This window comes from Trachypithecus francoisi, unplaced genomic scaffold, assembly GCF_009764315.1.
Source record: "Trachypithecus francoisi isolate TF-2019V2 unplaced genomic scaffold, Tfra_2.0 Lachesis_group5, whole genome shotgun sequence".
Taxonomy (NCBI): Eukaryota; Metazoa; Chordata; class Mammalia; order Primates; family Cercopithecidae; genus Trachypithecus; species Trachypithecus francoisi.
In genome coordinates this window covers 67659079-67677836 of record NW_022681470.1, presented here as the reverse complement: position 1 = coordinate 67677836, position 18758 = coordinate 67659079, and the positions used below count along the sequence as shown (strand labels likewise).

Below are 18758 nucleotides of genomic sequence, written 5' to 3'. Positions count from 1 at the left end.
ACTTGAATTCTAGTTCAATCTACATCATAGGATGATAATGCAAATACATGTGCTTTGCAAACCATAAAGAGAATTGTGTCCATCTAAGGCAAGATGCTATTGCAGTATTTTCTCCCTCAGTTCCAGCTGAAATTTAGTTTAAGCCTCCTATTTCCTTGTTTGTACTTCAAAATCCCAAATAACAAAGCTGGCTAGCATTAGCCTAAAGAGGTGTGTGTGTGTGTGAGTGTGTACGTGTGTGGGGAGGGGGTAGGTGCGCACACACATGTTTTGAATACAGTTCCATGTTAGGGCTTTGGCAAAGTCATTTTGATGGTGAGGAATTTAGTGTTCTGATGGGTTTATACCTTCATCAGAAAAAAAAAAAAATATGTCCACATAGCATCTTGGGGTATGTGCAGATCTAGAGGCATTTTAAAGTCCAGTACTCAGCTTATTGGAGTCAGAACTCAGTATTCTATGGTCAGAGAAGAGTTTTCATTACAACTAACATCTCATTTCACCCCTTAGCCCCAAATAATTGTCTTCCTAAGGCCACTCCCTCTTGTCTTCAAAAAGTCGTTTTTTTACTAAACCAAGAAAAATGAAGAAGGGCAAAAATCTAATATCAAACAGTACATTTCTAACCCCAGATGCTGATTATTAGGATAAGTTAGTTTGTAGTATCTACATCACTGGATATATGAGAGCTGCCTAGGGCTGCTGAGTTCTTGCCACCTTCAAAATTCTCAAAGCACTATAATCTACCCAGTAACTCAGCTGGAGATACACAGAATAGTAATGGCTTCTTCTTAGCCATAGATTAACACTTCCAGGCTTGAAGAAATGAACACTAGCCAGGCATTAGAAGGGAAATTAGAAGTCTCCCATATTGTTAACCAATGCTGGCATTAACAGATCAATTATGGTAGCGTATCTCAGGGTAGTACAAGGAAGATTCCAATTAAGAGTCATTAGGGGTGCTCCTTAAAACACTGGTTCCCGGATGCTACCCTAGACCCACTGAATCAGAATCTCTTAGAGGTAAGAGCTCAGGACTCTGCATTTTAAATAATCTTTCCAAGTGACTCTGATGGGCAATAAAGTTAGGAAACAACTGTACTGGGGGTTGGGCAAGGAAAGAACTGACATCATACTAACGATGACACAAAGGGGAACAGTCTCATTAAGAAAGCTGTTTTAAACCAGGTCAACCTTGAAATCACTCACCATTGTGTTAAGAATGAGGAATGCAGTTACCAGGCATCAAACCTGCACTGAGCCACTGAAAGAAGGAAAGAGCGAGTGTCACACACATTTAACACTGAGATGTCACAGCAAACAACAAACCCAATATTTTCTACACACCATTCTGAGGACTTCTGTCAGGTGAGATGTGACCTGGATGTTCCTGCCATTTCAGTAAGCCGCTGGCTATGTATCAAACACCCCACAGTCCCCACATCTATGCATCCATCTGTTTACTGGATGGATTGATAAAGAGCATTTCCTCTGCAGAGCTTGGAAAACTCATGCTAAGTAGCAAGTCATAAGGACACCGGAAATGCCAAACTAGCATGATGAAAAGCAGAGACTTACACGATGACTAGCACAGACTAAACTTTAGCAGATAAGCAACAAATCAAATTTTTGGTTTTACTTTTTTTTTTTTTTTTTGGATTGACAGAGTGAGGGAGGAAAGCAAAATGGCATGGGATGAGATGGGAGGGCAGAAGGAAGGGTAAACGGACAAATGAATGGGTTGAAGGAAGAGTGGACAGGCTGTTGGGTGCGTGGATGAACGGATAAAATGGATGGTAAGGCCAGGTGCGGTGGCTCACGTCCGTAATCCCAGCACTTTGGGAGGCCAAGGCAGGTGGATCACGAGATCAAGAGATCAAGACCATCGTGGCTAACACGGTGAAACCCCGTCTCTATTAAAAATACAAAAAATTAGCTGGGCGTGGTGGCGGGCACCTGTAGTCCCAGCTACTCGGGAGGCTGAGGCAGGAGAATGGCATGAACCCGGGACGCGGAGCTTGCGGTGAGCCAAGATCGCGCCACTGCACTCCAGCCTGGGCAACAGAGCAAGACTCTGTCTCAAAAAAAAAAAAAAAGGTGGTAAGACAAATAGACAGATGGACGGAGAGGATAGGGCCATATCAGAACAATTATCTTTTAGCCTTAAACAGTTTTTAACATGCCCTTATTGAGATGTGATTTGCATATCACACAATTCACCAATTTAAGGAACACAGTTCAGTGGCTCTTAGTATATTCACAGTTTTCAAACCATCACCACAATAATTTTTTTTTTTAAGTATTTTATTTTTGAGGGAGGGTCTCACTCTGTCACCCAGGCTGTGGTGCAGTGGTATGATCATAGCTCACTGCAGCCTTGGCCTCCTGGGCTCAAGCAATCCTCCACCTCAGTCTCCAGAGCAGCTGGGACTACAGGCACATGCCACCACACCCAGCTATTTAAAATAATTTTTTTTTTTTTTTTTTTTTTAAATACAGGGTCTCCCTATGTTGCTCAAGCTGGTCTCGAAATCCTGAACAAAAGGGAAGTGATCTTCCTGCCTCAACCTCCCAAAGTGCTAAGATTATGTGCACAGGCCACCATACCAAGCCCCATATTCAATTTTAGAATATTTCATCATCCCCTAAAAAGAAACACATGCCCATTAGCTATCACCCTACAAATCCCTATCCCTCCCAGTTCCAGACAACTACTACTCTATTTCTGTCTCTATAGATTTGCCTATTCTGGACATTGCATAAATAGAATCAACAACATGTGATCCTTTGTGACTGGTTTCTTTCATTTACCATGTTTCCAAGGTTCATCCATGTTGTAGCATAAATCATTACTTCATTTCTCTTTATTGCTGAATAATACTCCATTGTATGGATATGCCACATATCATGTGACAGATATTTGGGTTGTTTCTACTTTTTGGCTATTATGCAGAATGCTGGTATGAAAATTCATGTACAAGTTGTGTGAACATAGCTTTTCATTTTTCTTGGGCACATATGCAGGAGTAGAATTGCTATGTCATATAGTAACTCTATGTTTAACTTTTTAAGAAACTACCAGACTGTAGACCAAACTGTTTTTCATTTTACACTCCCATCAGCAGTAAAGGGAGTAGCTGTGAAGTGGTATCTTATTGTGGTTTTAATGTACATTTCCCTGATGTCTAATGATGCTGAATGTCTTTTCACGTGCTTATTAATCATTTGTATATCCTCTTTGCATAAATATCTATTCAGGTCCTTTGCCTTTTTTTTTTTTTTTTTTTTTGAGACGGAGTCTCGCTCTGTTGCCAGGCTAGAGTGTAGTGGCGTGATCTCGGTTCACTGCAATCTATGCCTCCTGGGTTCAAGCGATTCTCCTGCCTCAGCCTCCCAAGTAGCTGGGACTACAGGCGTGCGCTATGCTACCATGCCCAACTAATTTTTGTATTTTTAGTAGAGACGGGGTTTCACTATGTTGGCCAGGATGGTCTCTATCTCTTAACCTCGTTACCCTCCTGCCTTGGCCTCCCAAAGTCCTGTGATTAAAGGTGTGAGCCACCATGCCCGGCCCCCTTTGCCCATTTTTAATTGGGTGATTTGTCTTGTCTTTTTTTTATCATTGAGTTATATATTCTAGATATAAGTTCCTCATCATTATATGATGTGCAAAGATTTATCTGGCTGTATTTTCATTTTTTTGATGTCCTTTGAAGCACCAAAGTTTTTAGTTTTGATGACACCCAATTGATCTATTTTTTCTTTTGTTATTTGTATCTTTGGTGTCATATCTGAGAAACTATTATTTAATCCAAAGTCATGGAGATTTATCTTCTTTTAAGAGTTTTATAGTTTTGGCTCTTACGTTTTGGTCTTTGATCCATTGTGAGTTAACTCTTGTATATGATGTGAGGTATGGGTCCAACTTCATTCTTTTGCATGTACATATCCACCAAACTATTTTGATAGAAGAAAAATGGGTCCATGTGGCAGAATAATGCTAATATAATACCAGTACTAATAACTAACTACCATTAGTAAGGGGTCATCATGTGCCAGGAACTGTGTAAGGTTATATTTATTATCTTATTTAATCTCTACAACCCCCTGTGAGGTAGGTATTTTTCTCAATTTACAGGTGGGAATTTGAGTATTAAAGAGATTAGGTCCCTTGTCCAAGTTCTCATACTAGTAAGTGGCTCAATTATGTCTGACTCCAGAGTCCTCCAACTACCATCCTACACTGCCTCTGTAACAGTCCTCAGAAATCAGGGGATATCTCAGACACACCTAACTTCTCTTAGCAATTCAATATGAATTCACGAATAAGCATTTACCTAACACCTCCTATTTATATTTGAAGCACATTGTCATTTCTTAGACGTTTCAACTGGGATGTTTGACTCAGAAGAAAAGCAGAATTTCTGCAGAATCTAAGACTTCAGCTTCCGGCAATGGTAGGTATATTATTTGTACCAGTACTTCCACTGGGAGAAAACAGAATCCTAAAATTGACAGATAAATATTTTAATTTTTTTTCCCCAAACAGCTAGCAACATTCCGGAAAGGCAGTAAGGAATAACCAGGCCAAAATCTAAGAAAAAATGAGAACCAAAGGGGGCAAACAAAGTTCTTAAAGTTTTTTTTTTTTTTTCCTGAAAACATCTGTCTGTCCAGACTGTACTGCAGCCTTTGGGGTGAGATAGCAGAAGAAAAATCCCAGAGCCTGACAAAAGCAATGAGTCTAACAGGTAGGTCCTCAAAAACACATTAAGCTGGGGCCCGGAAAATAATCATACTCATCCTAAGGTTAAGGGTTAACCAGAGGTAAACCTATTTCCCACCTCCAAAGGAGAAGGGGAGGGAAGTGAATCCCTCCCTAAGGAAATGCAACTCTTGAGTCAGCCCTATTGGTCTGGCAGATGCAAGCACAAATTTTGTCTGGAGGGAGATACCTTCACACTAGGCCTCAGGAATACCTCACATGTAATTACACAAGATAATGAGCAGCACGTAGTCAAAGATAACCAAGTATCCAAGGAAAGAGAAGTTAGGGCTAAAACCCAGCAGTAAAGGAATACAGCAGACACAGATTCACACAGATTAAAAATACTTAAAGTATCAAACATAGATTACAAAGCAGCTATGCTTATTGATGTTTAAGGAAACAAAAGATGAATCTGAAATATCTGTAAAATATCTGCAGAGAACAAAACACTTTCTACAAAAGGAGTCCCCCTTCCAGAGCGAACTTAGCCTTGGAAAAAACATTAATTCAGGCAGAACACGGAGCAAGCAGCTCATCTCTGCAAAGCACCCCCTCTTTGTTTTGTCATTCTCCTTGGCACTTGCATATTCTTTCAAATTCTAGGGGCAAAGGCAAAGAAACAGAGGGGAAACCTGGAGTGACCATTCTTTCTCCAAACTTCAGAAATTAATCTATAATGAGCTCCTAAATAAAAAGGATAAACCTCAAGTATTTTTGCCCATCTCAGGTACCAAAACCATTATCGTACAAATTACGAAGACTTAACTGATTCTCTAAAATTCTCCCTGGGAGAACTCTGAAAATTTCTTTTCCCATCTTTTCTGTCCTTTGATGCCCCACAGCCATAGCTGAGAGCCTCACCATCTTTCCCACAGCTTCCTACTGATCGCCCTGCGCCTAGTACTGCTCCCCTTCACATGACCTCCAGATGGATCTTTCAAAAATGAAAATCATGTCACTCTCTTGCAAAAATCCTTGTAGCCCCTGCCTTTCTCAGCCTACTAAGGATGAAGTGCACACTCCTTAGCATGGCATGTATGGACTTCATTCTCTGATCCTCAAGTTACCTTCCTGGTGTTTGTTGGTGCAAACAGCTTACTCATCAATATCACACCTTGCACCCTCTCCTGCTATGATCCCAGGATGCTTGCAGTTCCTGAATATATGATTTATGCCTCCATACCTTTGTACAGTCTGTGACCCATCCCCCAAGTCTGGTACTTACTCATCCATTAAGCCCGCCTCTGATGTCACCTCCTCCATGGTGACTTTCTCACCCAGAAGACAAAATTAAGAAGACACATATTAAGGCAAGTGATAGCCAGAAGTTTGGCTTTGTTTTAAAATCAGCTTATTGGTGCAACCCTGAGCTATTCACCTTTTTGTCCCCAAAGCATATATCAAAACACTATGTCCCAAAAGCCCTCTCCTTCTGGCAGAATTCTCTGTAAAAATAACTTAGCCTTGCACCTAGACTCAGCTGACCACTGTCCTTCTTTCTCCTGCATCAGATAAGCTGAGATACTTCCCACATTGCTTATTTCCTTGCCATGGGCTTTTGCTTTTCTTAGTAAAGCCCTGGCTGATAGAAATTTTGTATCGCAATCCAAAAGTCATGAGCCAACTCTCCAGCAACCTTAAATGGCAGTCATAAAGTGAAAAAAGTAATCAAGAGGTTAGCTTCAAATATGACTAAAGTCAGTTATGGATAACTGTGAACACAAACAGAAAAACAACAAGATCAGGAACAATTTTGTTAAGTTAAAAGTTAGCTGGTTTCTTCTAGCTTATTAAAAAAAACCTAATGACTTTCTGAGAAAAAGCACAGTTCCAAAGACAGACCTGTGTGACCAGAAAATGCCCAGGCATGGTTTGGCTGCTGTGCCATTATGTTGTCTGGTATTTTTCAGATTTTCTGTGATTGACAACCCTCAGAACACAAATGACTCCCTGCTGTGCATGACTCAACAGATGTGTTTCAAAGGCCTTCTCACTAAGGCAACCCAACTTGGAACCAAGACAAATGAGAGTGGTCCCATCTACCCAACACGTAAACAATGGTGAAAAATGGAAATCGGGTTTACCAAGCAAAATTCCACATTCCCTTGTATCAACAGAGTGGCTTAGCCTCCCCCAGGCAGGCCAGAAACATCTTCCTAGTGCTCTCTGGGCAGAATGTTCTATCCCCTGACTTAGCACTCAGTTGTCTGTCTTCTCACCCCACTAAAAGCCACAAGTTACAAGTTAACTCTCTTAGACAAATGCCCCTGGCCCCAGTAGACTTCTAACAGCAAAGAAATACAGTAACTTTTTTAAAACAAAATGTTAAACTTCCCTTTTCATTTTAGTGATAGCAGGTGAAGTCCTCCCAATTTTTTGTTTCCCAAGATCACCTAAAAACGCAACCAAAAAATATTTTTTAAGTCCTGAGATGTGCTGCCTGGAGACCTAAGTAGGGCTAAAATTAGCAGCTGCCTCCTTCTCTGGGCAAGAGTGGTCAGCAGCTGGCATGCTACAATAGCCAGAGGAGAACAAAAGGGTGCAGAGCGGCTCTGCGGGCACATGTGCCAGCAGGCGCCCAGGGGACAAAGGCTTTGGCCCTGGGTTGGTGGAATGCAGGGTGGCTCTCAAGTGGAGTATCAGCTCTGCCTGCCCTGCCCGGAAGCCTCAATCTGCCAGCCTGACACAGGGTGACATACACTGCCAGGCTAGCTATTCCTATCTGCTGCTTCCTGTGTAATCAATGTCAGGGGTCAGAGAAGGGCAGAAGAGGAGAAGATAAATATGAAGGCAGGTCGGGGCTGGAAGTCTGGCTTTGTTTTAAAAGTGGCTGATTGGTGTATCCCGGGACACTCACTGCGGGGCCGTGTTTCTACTCACCCACCTTTACCTACCACATCCCTGTTCTTGCCTGATCTGGATCACCCATGAAAGATAATGGCTCCCCAGGAACTAGAAGGCTGGCTTTCCTTGCTCCTCACCTCCCAGGGCCCTCACTGTACCTCTGGATAACCATGTGACATTGCTGTGATTGGCATTTGACTACTCCTATCCTCACTTCACACTGTTGGAATGTCTGTCCTACGGCCCATGCTCAGACAGCAAAGTCTAACCATTATGTGGACCTGAACACTCGAAGTGGGCGTTTCTGGCCCTCCAGCTGCTGGACTCATGAACTGTTTCTTACAGTGGGAAAGAGTCACAGTTTGAATGCCGGCAGTTGTGCCAATAGGAAAGAGGCTATGTGGGGACTAGGCATGTCCAAAATGGTGGCTCCATTTTCCCTTTTCTTTGCCAACCATGTGTACAGTAAGGAGCAGGCGACATGGCACCAGCCAGGCTAGCTTCCTCGTGCCATGTAAATGTCACACCTGGTCCAACCAGTCTTTGGGCCCTATGTAAACCAGACATCACCTCCTCAAGACAAAGAGCTGTTCTCCTTTCTCCTTCTTTTGCCTATTAAACCTCCACTCCTAAACCCACTTCTTTTGTGTCTGCGTACTCGATTTCCTTGGTATGAGATGACAAACCTCAGGTATTTACCCCAGACAATGACGCTGCTTCATTATCATCTCTATAAAGACCCTATTTCCAAATAAGGTCACATTTTGAGGTATTGGCGATTAGGACTTCATTGGGTGGGCACAATTCAACCATAACACCCTCTTTTCCATGCTTTCCCCTTTCAGTAGCTTCCCCTTAGAGAGAATACTCCACAGCAGCAGCTAATGTGATCAGGGCAGCCCCCTGGCAACTGGGAGAGTTAGGTTAGTACAGAGGAAAATGGACCAACTAGGCCCAATTGACAGGTGTCAGCTAGAAGCTCTGACCCCTTCAACAATCTTACGTGGTACTAAACAGGTGCTGACAAAACAGGATATGCTTTTTTCCGTCTTTGTTTCAAGATAATGAAAAGGTTTTTTTGTATAGTCTTCACTCTCATTTGTTGAATATTCACTGAAAGACTTGAGTGCCTTAATTACACTTAAGATAAATGACCACAGTGCCACATAGAATTCCTGAGGCAAGGAAAAGGTCCCCTGGATTCCACTTTCTGATCTTCACTGCAAAGACAAGAACCATGGCCAGCCATGTGGCTGTCCTTTGTTGAATTTCCAGCACTGCCCTTACGTATGACAGTCACAGGCCCTCGGCTCTTATGACAGCCAACCTGAGATAATTATGTTTCCCCAGTCGTTGAAATTGTGTGCCATAACAAAATTATCTCCTCTTTCCACGGCTTTCTTGGTCTGGAAAAGAGTAATTACACTGGAAACAGGGCTTGGGAGCAATCTAATGCAATGTCAGAGTAAACCTAAAGAGGGAAGCCAGAGTCCTTGACCAACTGAGCAGGCTTGGGATAAAAAGAGTTGTAGGCATGTGGACTGGTCAGTGCCGATCCAGCTAACAGGCCTCAGGCTGGTCCATCAGCCCCAGAGCCTGGAAGGTCTGACTCTTGTCACCCTCCCAACATGCTCAGTGGAGAAGTACTAAGAATCAGAACAATTAACCAGGCACCTTAGACTGTCTCTGGCAGTGACAACCAGGGATGGGTCACAGTGAAAACAGTGGTTGCCTGTCATGATTTAGGCTTTACAGAGCAGACAGAGAAGAGTAGTCTGATACAAAGAATGTAGAATTTGGAGTCAAAGGGCTTGTAATCTCACCTGATATTGCTGCTTAGTAGCTGGACAATTCTGAGGTGTTTTCTATACAAATATTCCAGGAAAAATAATTGGGAACAAAGGTAGCCAGTGCCTCTGTTTGCAAGAAATGCAGAAACAAAGCAAGCCCTGGAACACTGTCTCTCAACATGGATTGAGTAAAAAAAAATAAAAATAAATCTCCTGTAACAGAAAAGTACAAAGATATGTTGGCTTCAGGCATTCCTCGATCTAGGGGCTCAAAATTATATGGCTTCAGTTTCCATCCTGCAGCTCTGCCTTCCTCTGAGCTGGCCCCCCGCCTCCGTGGCTGTTCACTGAGAGGACGAGAGGGCTCAGCAGCTCCAGCTCTGCATCCTGACTACTCCACTCTCCAAAGGAGAGACTGCTTCTGCTTCCCAATAGTTTCAGCAAAAGTTCTGGAATTATATCACATGGCGAGACGGACCCTACCGCCTGGCCAGTCCCGGGCCACACATTGATTGCGGATCTTAGATATGGGGTGTGCCCCACTGGAATCACACAGATTGAGGGCGGGTGGGAGAGATCTGTTCCCAAAGGAAAAGCAGGGCACTGTTACCAAGGAATGGGAAACAAACACTGAGCAGGCAAAAGCGCAGCAGCCCCCAACACCACCCTTGAAATTCCCTGAAGATAACAAATCTCACATGCGTCCTTCTGTGAAATTGAAGTATTACTTTTTGATAGGCAGATTCACATTTTAAGGAGGCTAGTGGCACATCCAAATTGCTATTATAACCAAATCTCTTTAAAAGAAGCTACGGCAGTGGTGTCACCGAGGGGTGTTCTGCGCCACAGCAATTGCCCATGTCAGCATGATGCGGTGGGCTGAGTAACGGCTCCACTAGAGACGACCACCCTCTAAGCCCCCAGACCTATCAAAGTCAAAGTCACCTCACACAGCAACAGAGACCTTGCAGAGGTGATCAAATGAGAGACTTTGAGATGGGAAATTACTCTAGATTATCCAGGCATGCCCAATGGAATCACAAAGGTCATTATAAGAGAGACAGAGGAGGAGGCCAGGTGCAGTGGCTCGTGGCTCATGCCTGTAATCCTAGCACTTTGGGAGGCTGAGGTGGGCGGATCACGAGGTCAGGAGTTCAAGACCAGCCTGATGAACATGGTGAAATGCTGTCTCTACTAAAAATACAAAAATTAGCTGGGTGTGGTGGTGCACACCTGTAATCCCAGCTACTCAGGAGGTTGAAGCAGGAGAATCGCTTGAACCTGAGAGGTGAAGGTTGCAGTGAGCCAAGATCATGCCACTATACTCCAGCCTGGGTGACAGAGACCCCGTTTCAAAAAAAAAAAAAAAAGAGAGAGAGAGAGAAACAGAGGAGGAGACAGCAAGAACAAGAGGTAGATATGTGTGACAGAAGACAGACGAAAGAACATGGTTTGAAGACGCTACACTGCTGGTTTTGAAGACAGAGGAAGGAAAGAAGGCATGAGCCAAGAGAAACCCATCTCTGTAAATTAGAAAAGGTAAGGAAATAGCTTCTCCCCTATAGCCTCCAGAAGGAGCCAGCGTTGCCAACACCTTGACTAGCCCAGTAAGACTGATTTCAAACTTCTTGTCCTCGCAACTATAAGAAAAATAAACTTGTGTTGTTTTAAGCCAAGTTTTTAACAACTTGTTACAGTAGCCATAGGGAACCAACTTGGCAACACAGCAAGTGGTCAGGGTTCAGTGCCCTGGAAACTCTAATTAGCAGGAAAAAGTTTCCATAACCTAGCACAAAAGATTTAAATGTTATCTGGTTGAAAGCCCTTCCTGGGTATTTTAGAATTTGTTTCAGCTTTAACATAACCCCAGGTGCACTTTTGAATAAGGACTTTCACTCACTATTCCTCACATTCTATGCCTGGTGACTTGGCTGGAATTACTTGTGGGAAAACTAATGCCCAAGGCCTCTGGCTGGCCATGTGGCATGCAATAAAGAAACCAAGGCGGCCGGGCGCGGTGGCTCAAGCCTGTAATCCCAGCACTTTGGGAGGCCGAGACGGGTGGATCGCGAGGTCAGGAGATCGAGACCATCCTGGCTAACACGGCGAAACCCCGTCTCTACTAAAAAAAATAGAAAAAATAGCCGGGCGAGTTGGCGGGCGCCTGTAGTCCCAGCTACTCGGGAGGCTGAGGCAGGAGAATGGCGTAAACCCGGAGGCGGAGCTTGCAGTGAGCTGAGATCCGGCCACTGCACTCCAGCCTGGGCGACTGCGAGACTCCGTCTCAAAAAAAAAAAAAAAAAAAAAAGAAACCAAGGCTTCTGCAAGTCTTGACATTCAGATTCCAGGAATGGTCATAGATAGACTAATGACGTAAACACAGATAGAGTGTCTAACCTACATCTACATGTCAACCTCATCACCCTGAAGTATGATGCACAGGAAGCATCTGCTTTTCAACTCTTCTAGAACTTTCAGAGGATCCAGTGAGGCACAGACATGATCAATGACAGCAGTGAAAACTCCCCTTAGAGAGAAGGGCTAGGGAAGGCCGTGAAACAAAGTCATCAGAAAGGATGGCCTCTGAGACACCGACACCTGCCCTCTGTCCTCTTTCATCAGAAATGAAATTTTTAATCCCAAGAATTTAAGAAGATATGATGGGAATGAATTTCTATTTAACCACAACCCTCCAGAATCTCTAGTGCAATACTCCAGTTCAGCTTTAAATAAAATGCCTGTCCAGAACCATTTGAGTTAGGAGGCAAATAAACTGCTCAGACAAGCTAGTAATCAGGGAGAAAATATACTTTCTCTTCTCTCAGCTAGAAATAGCAGGCAAATATGGGGACCTGCATAAGAAAATTACCAGCTCCTCTCTCATTGCAATCTAGAAGGAAAAAGAATAAAATTCTCCTTGTCTTGGCATGGGGTCACTCCAGGAGCTAAGTGTTAAGGCAGAGTTTGCCAAAATAGATCGGATAATAGAAGGAAAAACAAACATCCATGTGTGTATGTGTGCATGTGTGTACAGGTGTGTGTGTGTGTAACGCGGCATCAGACAGGGCAATGTTCCATGGATGCCACATCTCTACCAAGCTCTTGTCACTGCACACATTGTCACTGGATCACCCCAGTGATCCAGGTCCCACCACTCAGGAGATGTTTTGGTTTTCCTTTTTTCTTTTTCTTTTTTTTTTTTAAACAAAGTCCATGGCTTCCCTGGACAAAAGCAGACAGACTTTTCAGAAGAAGCACCATTCTGCACCCATACAAACATTACAAGGCTCTCAGCCCTCTCAAGGTCAGATATATTCCCAGTGTATAAATACCCCCCTTGAACACTTTTTCTCCTCATTACCCCAGGACAGTGGAGAGAGCACTGCAAAGATGCTTCGGCCACAGCTGGTTTATGGGGACTGGCCTTGTTGATCTGGAGTTACAACTCATTGATACCTTTGAATTACAGAGCTCTATTCAGCTGCTTGTTGAAGAAATTATCCTTCAATGTCAAAGATTTATGGCAGGCATGAGAAAGCTCCTTCTATTAACAAATGCTTTTCACAGCCAAAGGGCTTGTAAAAAGCAACCTGCATTGGTCTTTGCAAAGCATGACACAGCAGAGTTCCTCCTAGAACAGCATTTGGACCAAATCTCCAGCCATATCATTCTCAGATCCGTGGACCAGCTAAGTCTTTTAAATAAAGTTTGTGAGGCCTAAATATGCATATTCCTCAAGCAGCTTGAAGCATAACTTCAAAAGTAAAAATTTGGAGTTTTTTTTTTTTTTAAAAAGCAAAAACATAGATCCCTTATTCTCTGCTGAATAAACTCAACACTACTTCTTCAACCTCAGCAGCAGGTTAACACTTCCTGACCAAAACTGTTTTGGGGATGACACATTACCAGAGCCCTAGGTTTGCCACTGAGCATTTCTATCCCTTGCCTTCAGACTCTGTCTTCCACTCTCTAGACAGCAGGGCAGGTGCACAACAGAAAGGGAAGGGTCTGGTTTTACAGCCTCATATCACCCATATGACCCACGGAGACCAGGACAGACATTTTCATGGAAATCACTAAAATAAACTTTGTAGTTTAGAGCAAACAAATCTACGGCTAAATTCAAGTGAACTGGAGACAGGAAGATACCAATTTTAAGACAACTTTTCCAGGTGAATCATGAGATACTTCTAGGGACATCCGTGATGCCAGAAGAGGGCTCCCTGGGAAACAGCGAGGTATATCTTTTAAGACACATGTGTATCCACACCCCATTAGCTGTGAGGTGTTTGCAAATCTCAATAATCCCTGTCTCCTAGATACCCATCTGCCCCTTCTACTCCTCCAGGGCTCTGGGGCAAGACCTGTTAGAGGGATGTGGTGTCAGCGGTTCTTCTCTCTTGCTGCAGCAGGTCCCAACCCATCAAGGTGCAGAGGGAAGGGCCACCTTTCCCTTCAACCTGGAAATCTAGACACTGGGCTTAAATGCTCTCCATCCCTAAAGCCAGCATTCTCACTCGCTTCACTGTATCTCCTCAGTGTGTAAAGATGGGCTCTGGAGCGACAGGAACTGATCATGTGTCCCAGGGAAGATGCCAAGACTACGAGGCTGTCAAAGGTGCACATTTGTCAGCAATTCCATATACAGTTTGACAATCCGTTAACTAAACTTTCTGGGGTCAGATGAGTTTCCGAATTCAGATTTTTTTAATTTTACAAAGCTCAGATATGAACAGCCCCAGCAGAGACTGAGGGAACATCATATAGACTCATTATTTTATTTCACCAAAACATGAATATTCATATTAATCTTTTATCAAGTCACATTAGTTATTAAATGAAATCCAGAGTTCTCCAGGATGGGAGATTGGACACTGTCCAGTTCATTTACCTCCAAGAGAATCTAAACCCAATCCTTCAGGGACAAAAACCCATAGCAAAGAACAGATGAAGAGGCAACTGCTAAAACCCCAGCAGACATTCCCTGACTCAGGAGGCCCATGGCACAGGCCAGCAGAGATGAAACAAGCTTATTTGGATAATCACTGACATAGAAAAAGCCTTCTAAGCTGAGTTTCTCTGGCCTCAGAACCCAGAAGAGAGATGATTCCACAGAGCCTTCCACATTTATAGAATCAGAGTTCCCAGGGCTGTGGCACCCGAGTCCAGGGAGGACATAAATAGAGCATTCAGTCATAGACCATAGCAGGTCCCATGCGGCAGCAGCAGCAGACAGGGTTTTCAGAGCCCAATCCCATGTGACTGAGGTTAACTCCATAGGATGTCGGGCAAGTCACACTTCGATCTTCCTGCCTTTCTCTCTGCTCCCTTCAATGCCAGCATTCCCTGGGGTTTCCCCCACCCTGTTCTCTTCTTACTCTACACAGCTCCATGGTTAATTGCATCTATTCCTCTGGCCTCACGTACAACCTTTATGCCCTTGACCCCCACACATCTCAATCACTGGTCCCACCATCTTCTCCAACTCCAACTCATATTTCCAACTGCCTCTTGGGCATTTCTGGCCAGGCCCATGTGCCGCTCCTGCTGTGCCATAGATAGCTGGTGCACACTGATATCTGCATGATTCCCTACACACCCCTGCCCTGTACTTGGGTTGGTCATGTGACTGGCTCTGACCAATGACATGTAAGCAGAAATGTCACATGTTTGAGCACCTGGTGTGCCAGTCCCGTGTTCTCTTCCCCTCCATGATGCCAGGACAAGATTTTGGAGAATCAAAACAAACATTGTAGGCCCTGGAGTCACTGCTTAGAAAAAGCCACCGGATTTGTACTGAACTGTCAGAGAAACAAACTTCTATGGTGAGAAATTACTGAGATTTTGGAATTTCAGACAAAGCAGCCAGTGTTAATTTCCCTGATACACCTGCCTTTTCTACCTAGCAAATTCCTGAATTATTACTTCAATTCAAATGCCACCTCTTCTGAAGAGTCTATCTTCCGTGGAAAGTCAGTTACTCTATCCTGTGACCTCTAGTAATTCACTCATACATCTGGCAGAGCAATTCCCTGAATCTACTGCACATTTTTGTGTGTTTGGCACTCACATTTGTGAGCTTCCTTTTTCATCTCTGTGTTCTCAGTGCCTCGCAAGTAGCAAACACTGAATGCATTTGATTCAGGGAAGTGAAAATCAGAGCTTCCTCATTATGTGACAAGCAAACCAAATCAGCACTTTCCCCCCAAGTCACAATGTTCTTATCATTGTGCTAGGTTCTGTGAGAGGGCCCAAGAAAAGTAAAAAATGCTGTAACCCACCTGTATCTTCAGATCCTTTGCACCCTATGATCTCTCATCTCTATTAAAGGACAGCTTTCACTTAGAAAGTACATGGTCTTTCCAGGAACTATCAGCTAAAACACCTCACAGAAAGCAAGATCAAAGAGGAGTCTTTTAGTGACAAGATTAAAGTAGAACAGGACTCTCTCCTGGCCCTTTGAGCATGGCTCACCCAAGGCTGCCACAGTTTAGGCCCACGGTTTGCCATTCTGAAATACTGCAGCTGTGTTGCTGTTATTTCTGGTGTGAAAAGAGCTGCAGCAAAAGCACTGCTGCCTTCTCAGGGACCCAGATGTGGAGATGATGGGCCAGCTGTGCAGAGTTACGTCATCACCACTTGGCAAAGCTTCCCAAAGCAAAAGCACAAGACCGTGTCACTGGGCAGGGAACAGAGCAGGGATCTTCTCTTTTAAGATGTAGCGAGTTGGCTATAGTAATATGTACTGTGAGTAGTTCCAAATCTCCTGATTCATAGATATAACTCAGTCCCAGCCCAAGGGAAATGGTGACCATAAATAAACAATGATCAATTATTAATAGAATATTTTGACAACTCCTACATAGTAGCAGTTTATCTGCTGCAGGTATGGCTTTGCTTTGGATATTCAGATTACCTATTTAATGTACATTAAACATAAAGTTGGCCCCTGGTATTCACACAAAAATACCCACTGTGGCAAATACTGATGCCATGCCACAGCTTCAAGAGAGCACAAGGAAGCTTCTAGGGCAGATTCCTAGTAAGACATTCAGAGCAATAAACAAAACAAGGTTAGATTTTGCAGTACATTGCAGGCTAGGACCCACGGACATTAGGTGTCTCTGTTGCCTGTTGATTATAACAGAATATCTAAAACTGGATAATTTATAAAGAAATGGAATTTATTTCTTACAGTTATGGACGCTGAGAAGTCCAAGGTCGAGGGGCTGCATCTGGGGAAGACCTTCGTGCTGGTGGGAACTCTCTGCAGAGTCCCCAGGTAGCACAGGGCATCACATGGTGAGGAGGCTGAGCATCCCAGCTCAGGTCTTTCTTCCTCTTCTTGTAAAGTCACCAGTCCCACTTCCATAATAATCCATTAATCCGTGAATGGGTTAATCCATTCATGAGGGCAGACCCCTCATGATCCAGTCACCTCTTAAAGGCCTCATCTCTCAATAATGCCAATTGGGGATTAAATTTCAACATGATTTTTGAAAGGGATATTCAACCACAGCAGTAGGAAAGATTAAGAAATATCAAATCATTGGAAACATAGTGTAATGGAAGGGAATATACACTTTGGGAGAGTTGGAATAATACCTTTTGGTGTTAAACAAGTATCACATACAGGAGATATGGGGTACATCAAAAAGAGGGGACACTTAAAGTCATAACTAAACATAGGCAATTATTCCTGACTGGTACTTTAGAGGTCACATACCATGAACATAACAATGAATGAGTTCCCCAGATCCCATCCATCCCATGTGTGATCCCATCCGCATACATGGAAAATAAGAAACTGACTGAAAACAGCACTGTCAAGCAACTTGCCTTGTATGAAGATCCTATTCCAGTAGGTTTTCCCAACCTCATTGCCCCCCAGAAACACCAGGTTGGACAGGATCAGCATCGAGGTGGAACAAGACGCAAGGGCAGCGTGGAATCGATGGCGAGCTTGTGGGGACAAGTATCGGGCCTGTGAGAAAAATGGCAAGAAGGCATCTCATGACAAGGGTGGAAAAAAATGGGGCTAAGACATCATCCAGCTTTCTCTCTCACCAGCCCAGGGTGCCTCCCCACAGAGCCTGAACCAGGTCATTATTTAAACAGCTCTCAAAATTTCAATTCCAGTCTGGGTGTGGCAGCTCATGCCTATAATCTGACACTTTGGGAGGCTAAGGTGGGAGGATCACTTGGGCCTCCAGGAGTTCAAGACCAGCCTAGGCAACATAGTGATATACCATCTCTACAAAACAATTTAAAACTTAGCTGGGCCAGGTGGCATGTGCCTGTAGTCCCAGCTACTTGGGAGGCTAAGGTGGGAGGACTGCTTGAGCCCAGGAGTTTGAGGTTGCAGTGAGCCATGATCACACCACAGGATCCCAGTCTGGGTGACAGAACAAGATCCTGTCTCAAAACAAAACAAAACCATACTCCTGCAACATGTTCATTCTACCCTAAGGAAAGAAGTGACACACCCCAAGTTGTTTCTTTGAGGGAGAACAAAATGTGAGGGCTTCCCTCTGACATGTGGAATACAAGCACTGAAACCAGTTAGGATTTAGCGCCCTCCCTCCTCCACTTGTTTTCTGCATGTAAACCTGCAGGTGCAAGAACTTCAAACTGCTGTCTGTGATAACTAGTATATACAGCTCCATGGAATTAGGTCAAGACCAGCATGATCCTCTGGGCCAGTTACAATGACCCTGGGAAGCCAGCCAACCGCCCCCTAAACCTGACATGCTATTAAGAGTAATCTCATAACAAGGGTGTACGACAATCAGTGTGAGCCGAGCCTACCGCTGGAATCAGAGCTCAGGCCCACACTTCACCCGCGGCACACATCGGCACTGAGGATGAAGTGTACCGGCGTGCATGAAATACTTAAGGCTGGAGGGATATTTTACGGCATCACAATAAAGAATTCCACTTGTCCTTCCTAGTTCTTCATTGTACTTCTCCTTTTAAGATTTTCCCAGGGATTTCACAAAGCAAACAAAGCCTTTATTCTTCAGCACTGACTGTTCTGGGAGCCCCTCCCGAGTGAGGTCGCCGTGCTGGAGTGTGCGAGCCCTGTCAGCACTTGCACAGGGACCACCCCGGGGGACTGTGTGTTCAGAATGAGAACCAGGTACAGCACAGCAGCTGGACATGCAGGGGCTCAGGGTATCTGATAAGCACCTCCACCTAATCCACAGACACAGAGAAAGAGGGAGCAAAGGGTCTGGAGATATTTCCCAAATATCCTCCAGAAACCCACACATCTCTAGGGTCACATGCACCCTAATTTCAGCTGTGTTCCAATTACAAACGGAACTCGGAATAACTCAATGACAGCAGCCGATGCA

At 44.0% G+C, this 18758-nt stretch overlaps 1 protein-coding gene across 7 annotated transcripts in view; it reads right to left on the bottom strand.

Annotated features, from left to right (window-relative positions):
• Positions 1-18758, bottom strand: part of HHAT (hedgehog acyltransferase) — a 348767-nt gene that overhangs the window by 36901 nt on the left and 293108 nt on the right. For all 7 annotated transcript variants that reach the window (XR_004433737.1, XM_033196750.1, XM_033196753.1 and 4 more), the window contains one exon: positions 17242-17386. Coding sequence is in view for 6 of the 7 variants with exons in the window: in XM_033196750.1 (XP_033052641.1) it covers positions 17242-17386 (145 nt within the window). In the remaining variant the exon portion in view is untranslated. The remainder of the gene's footprint in view (positions 1-17241; positions 17387-18758) is intronic.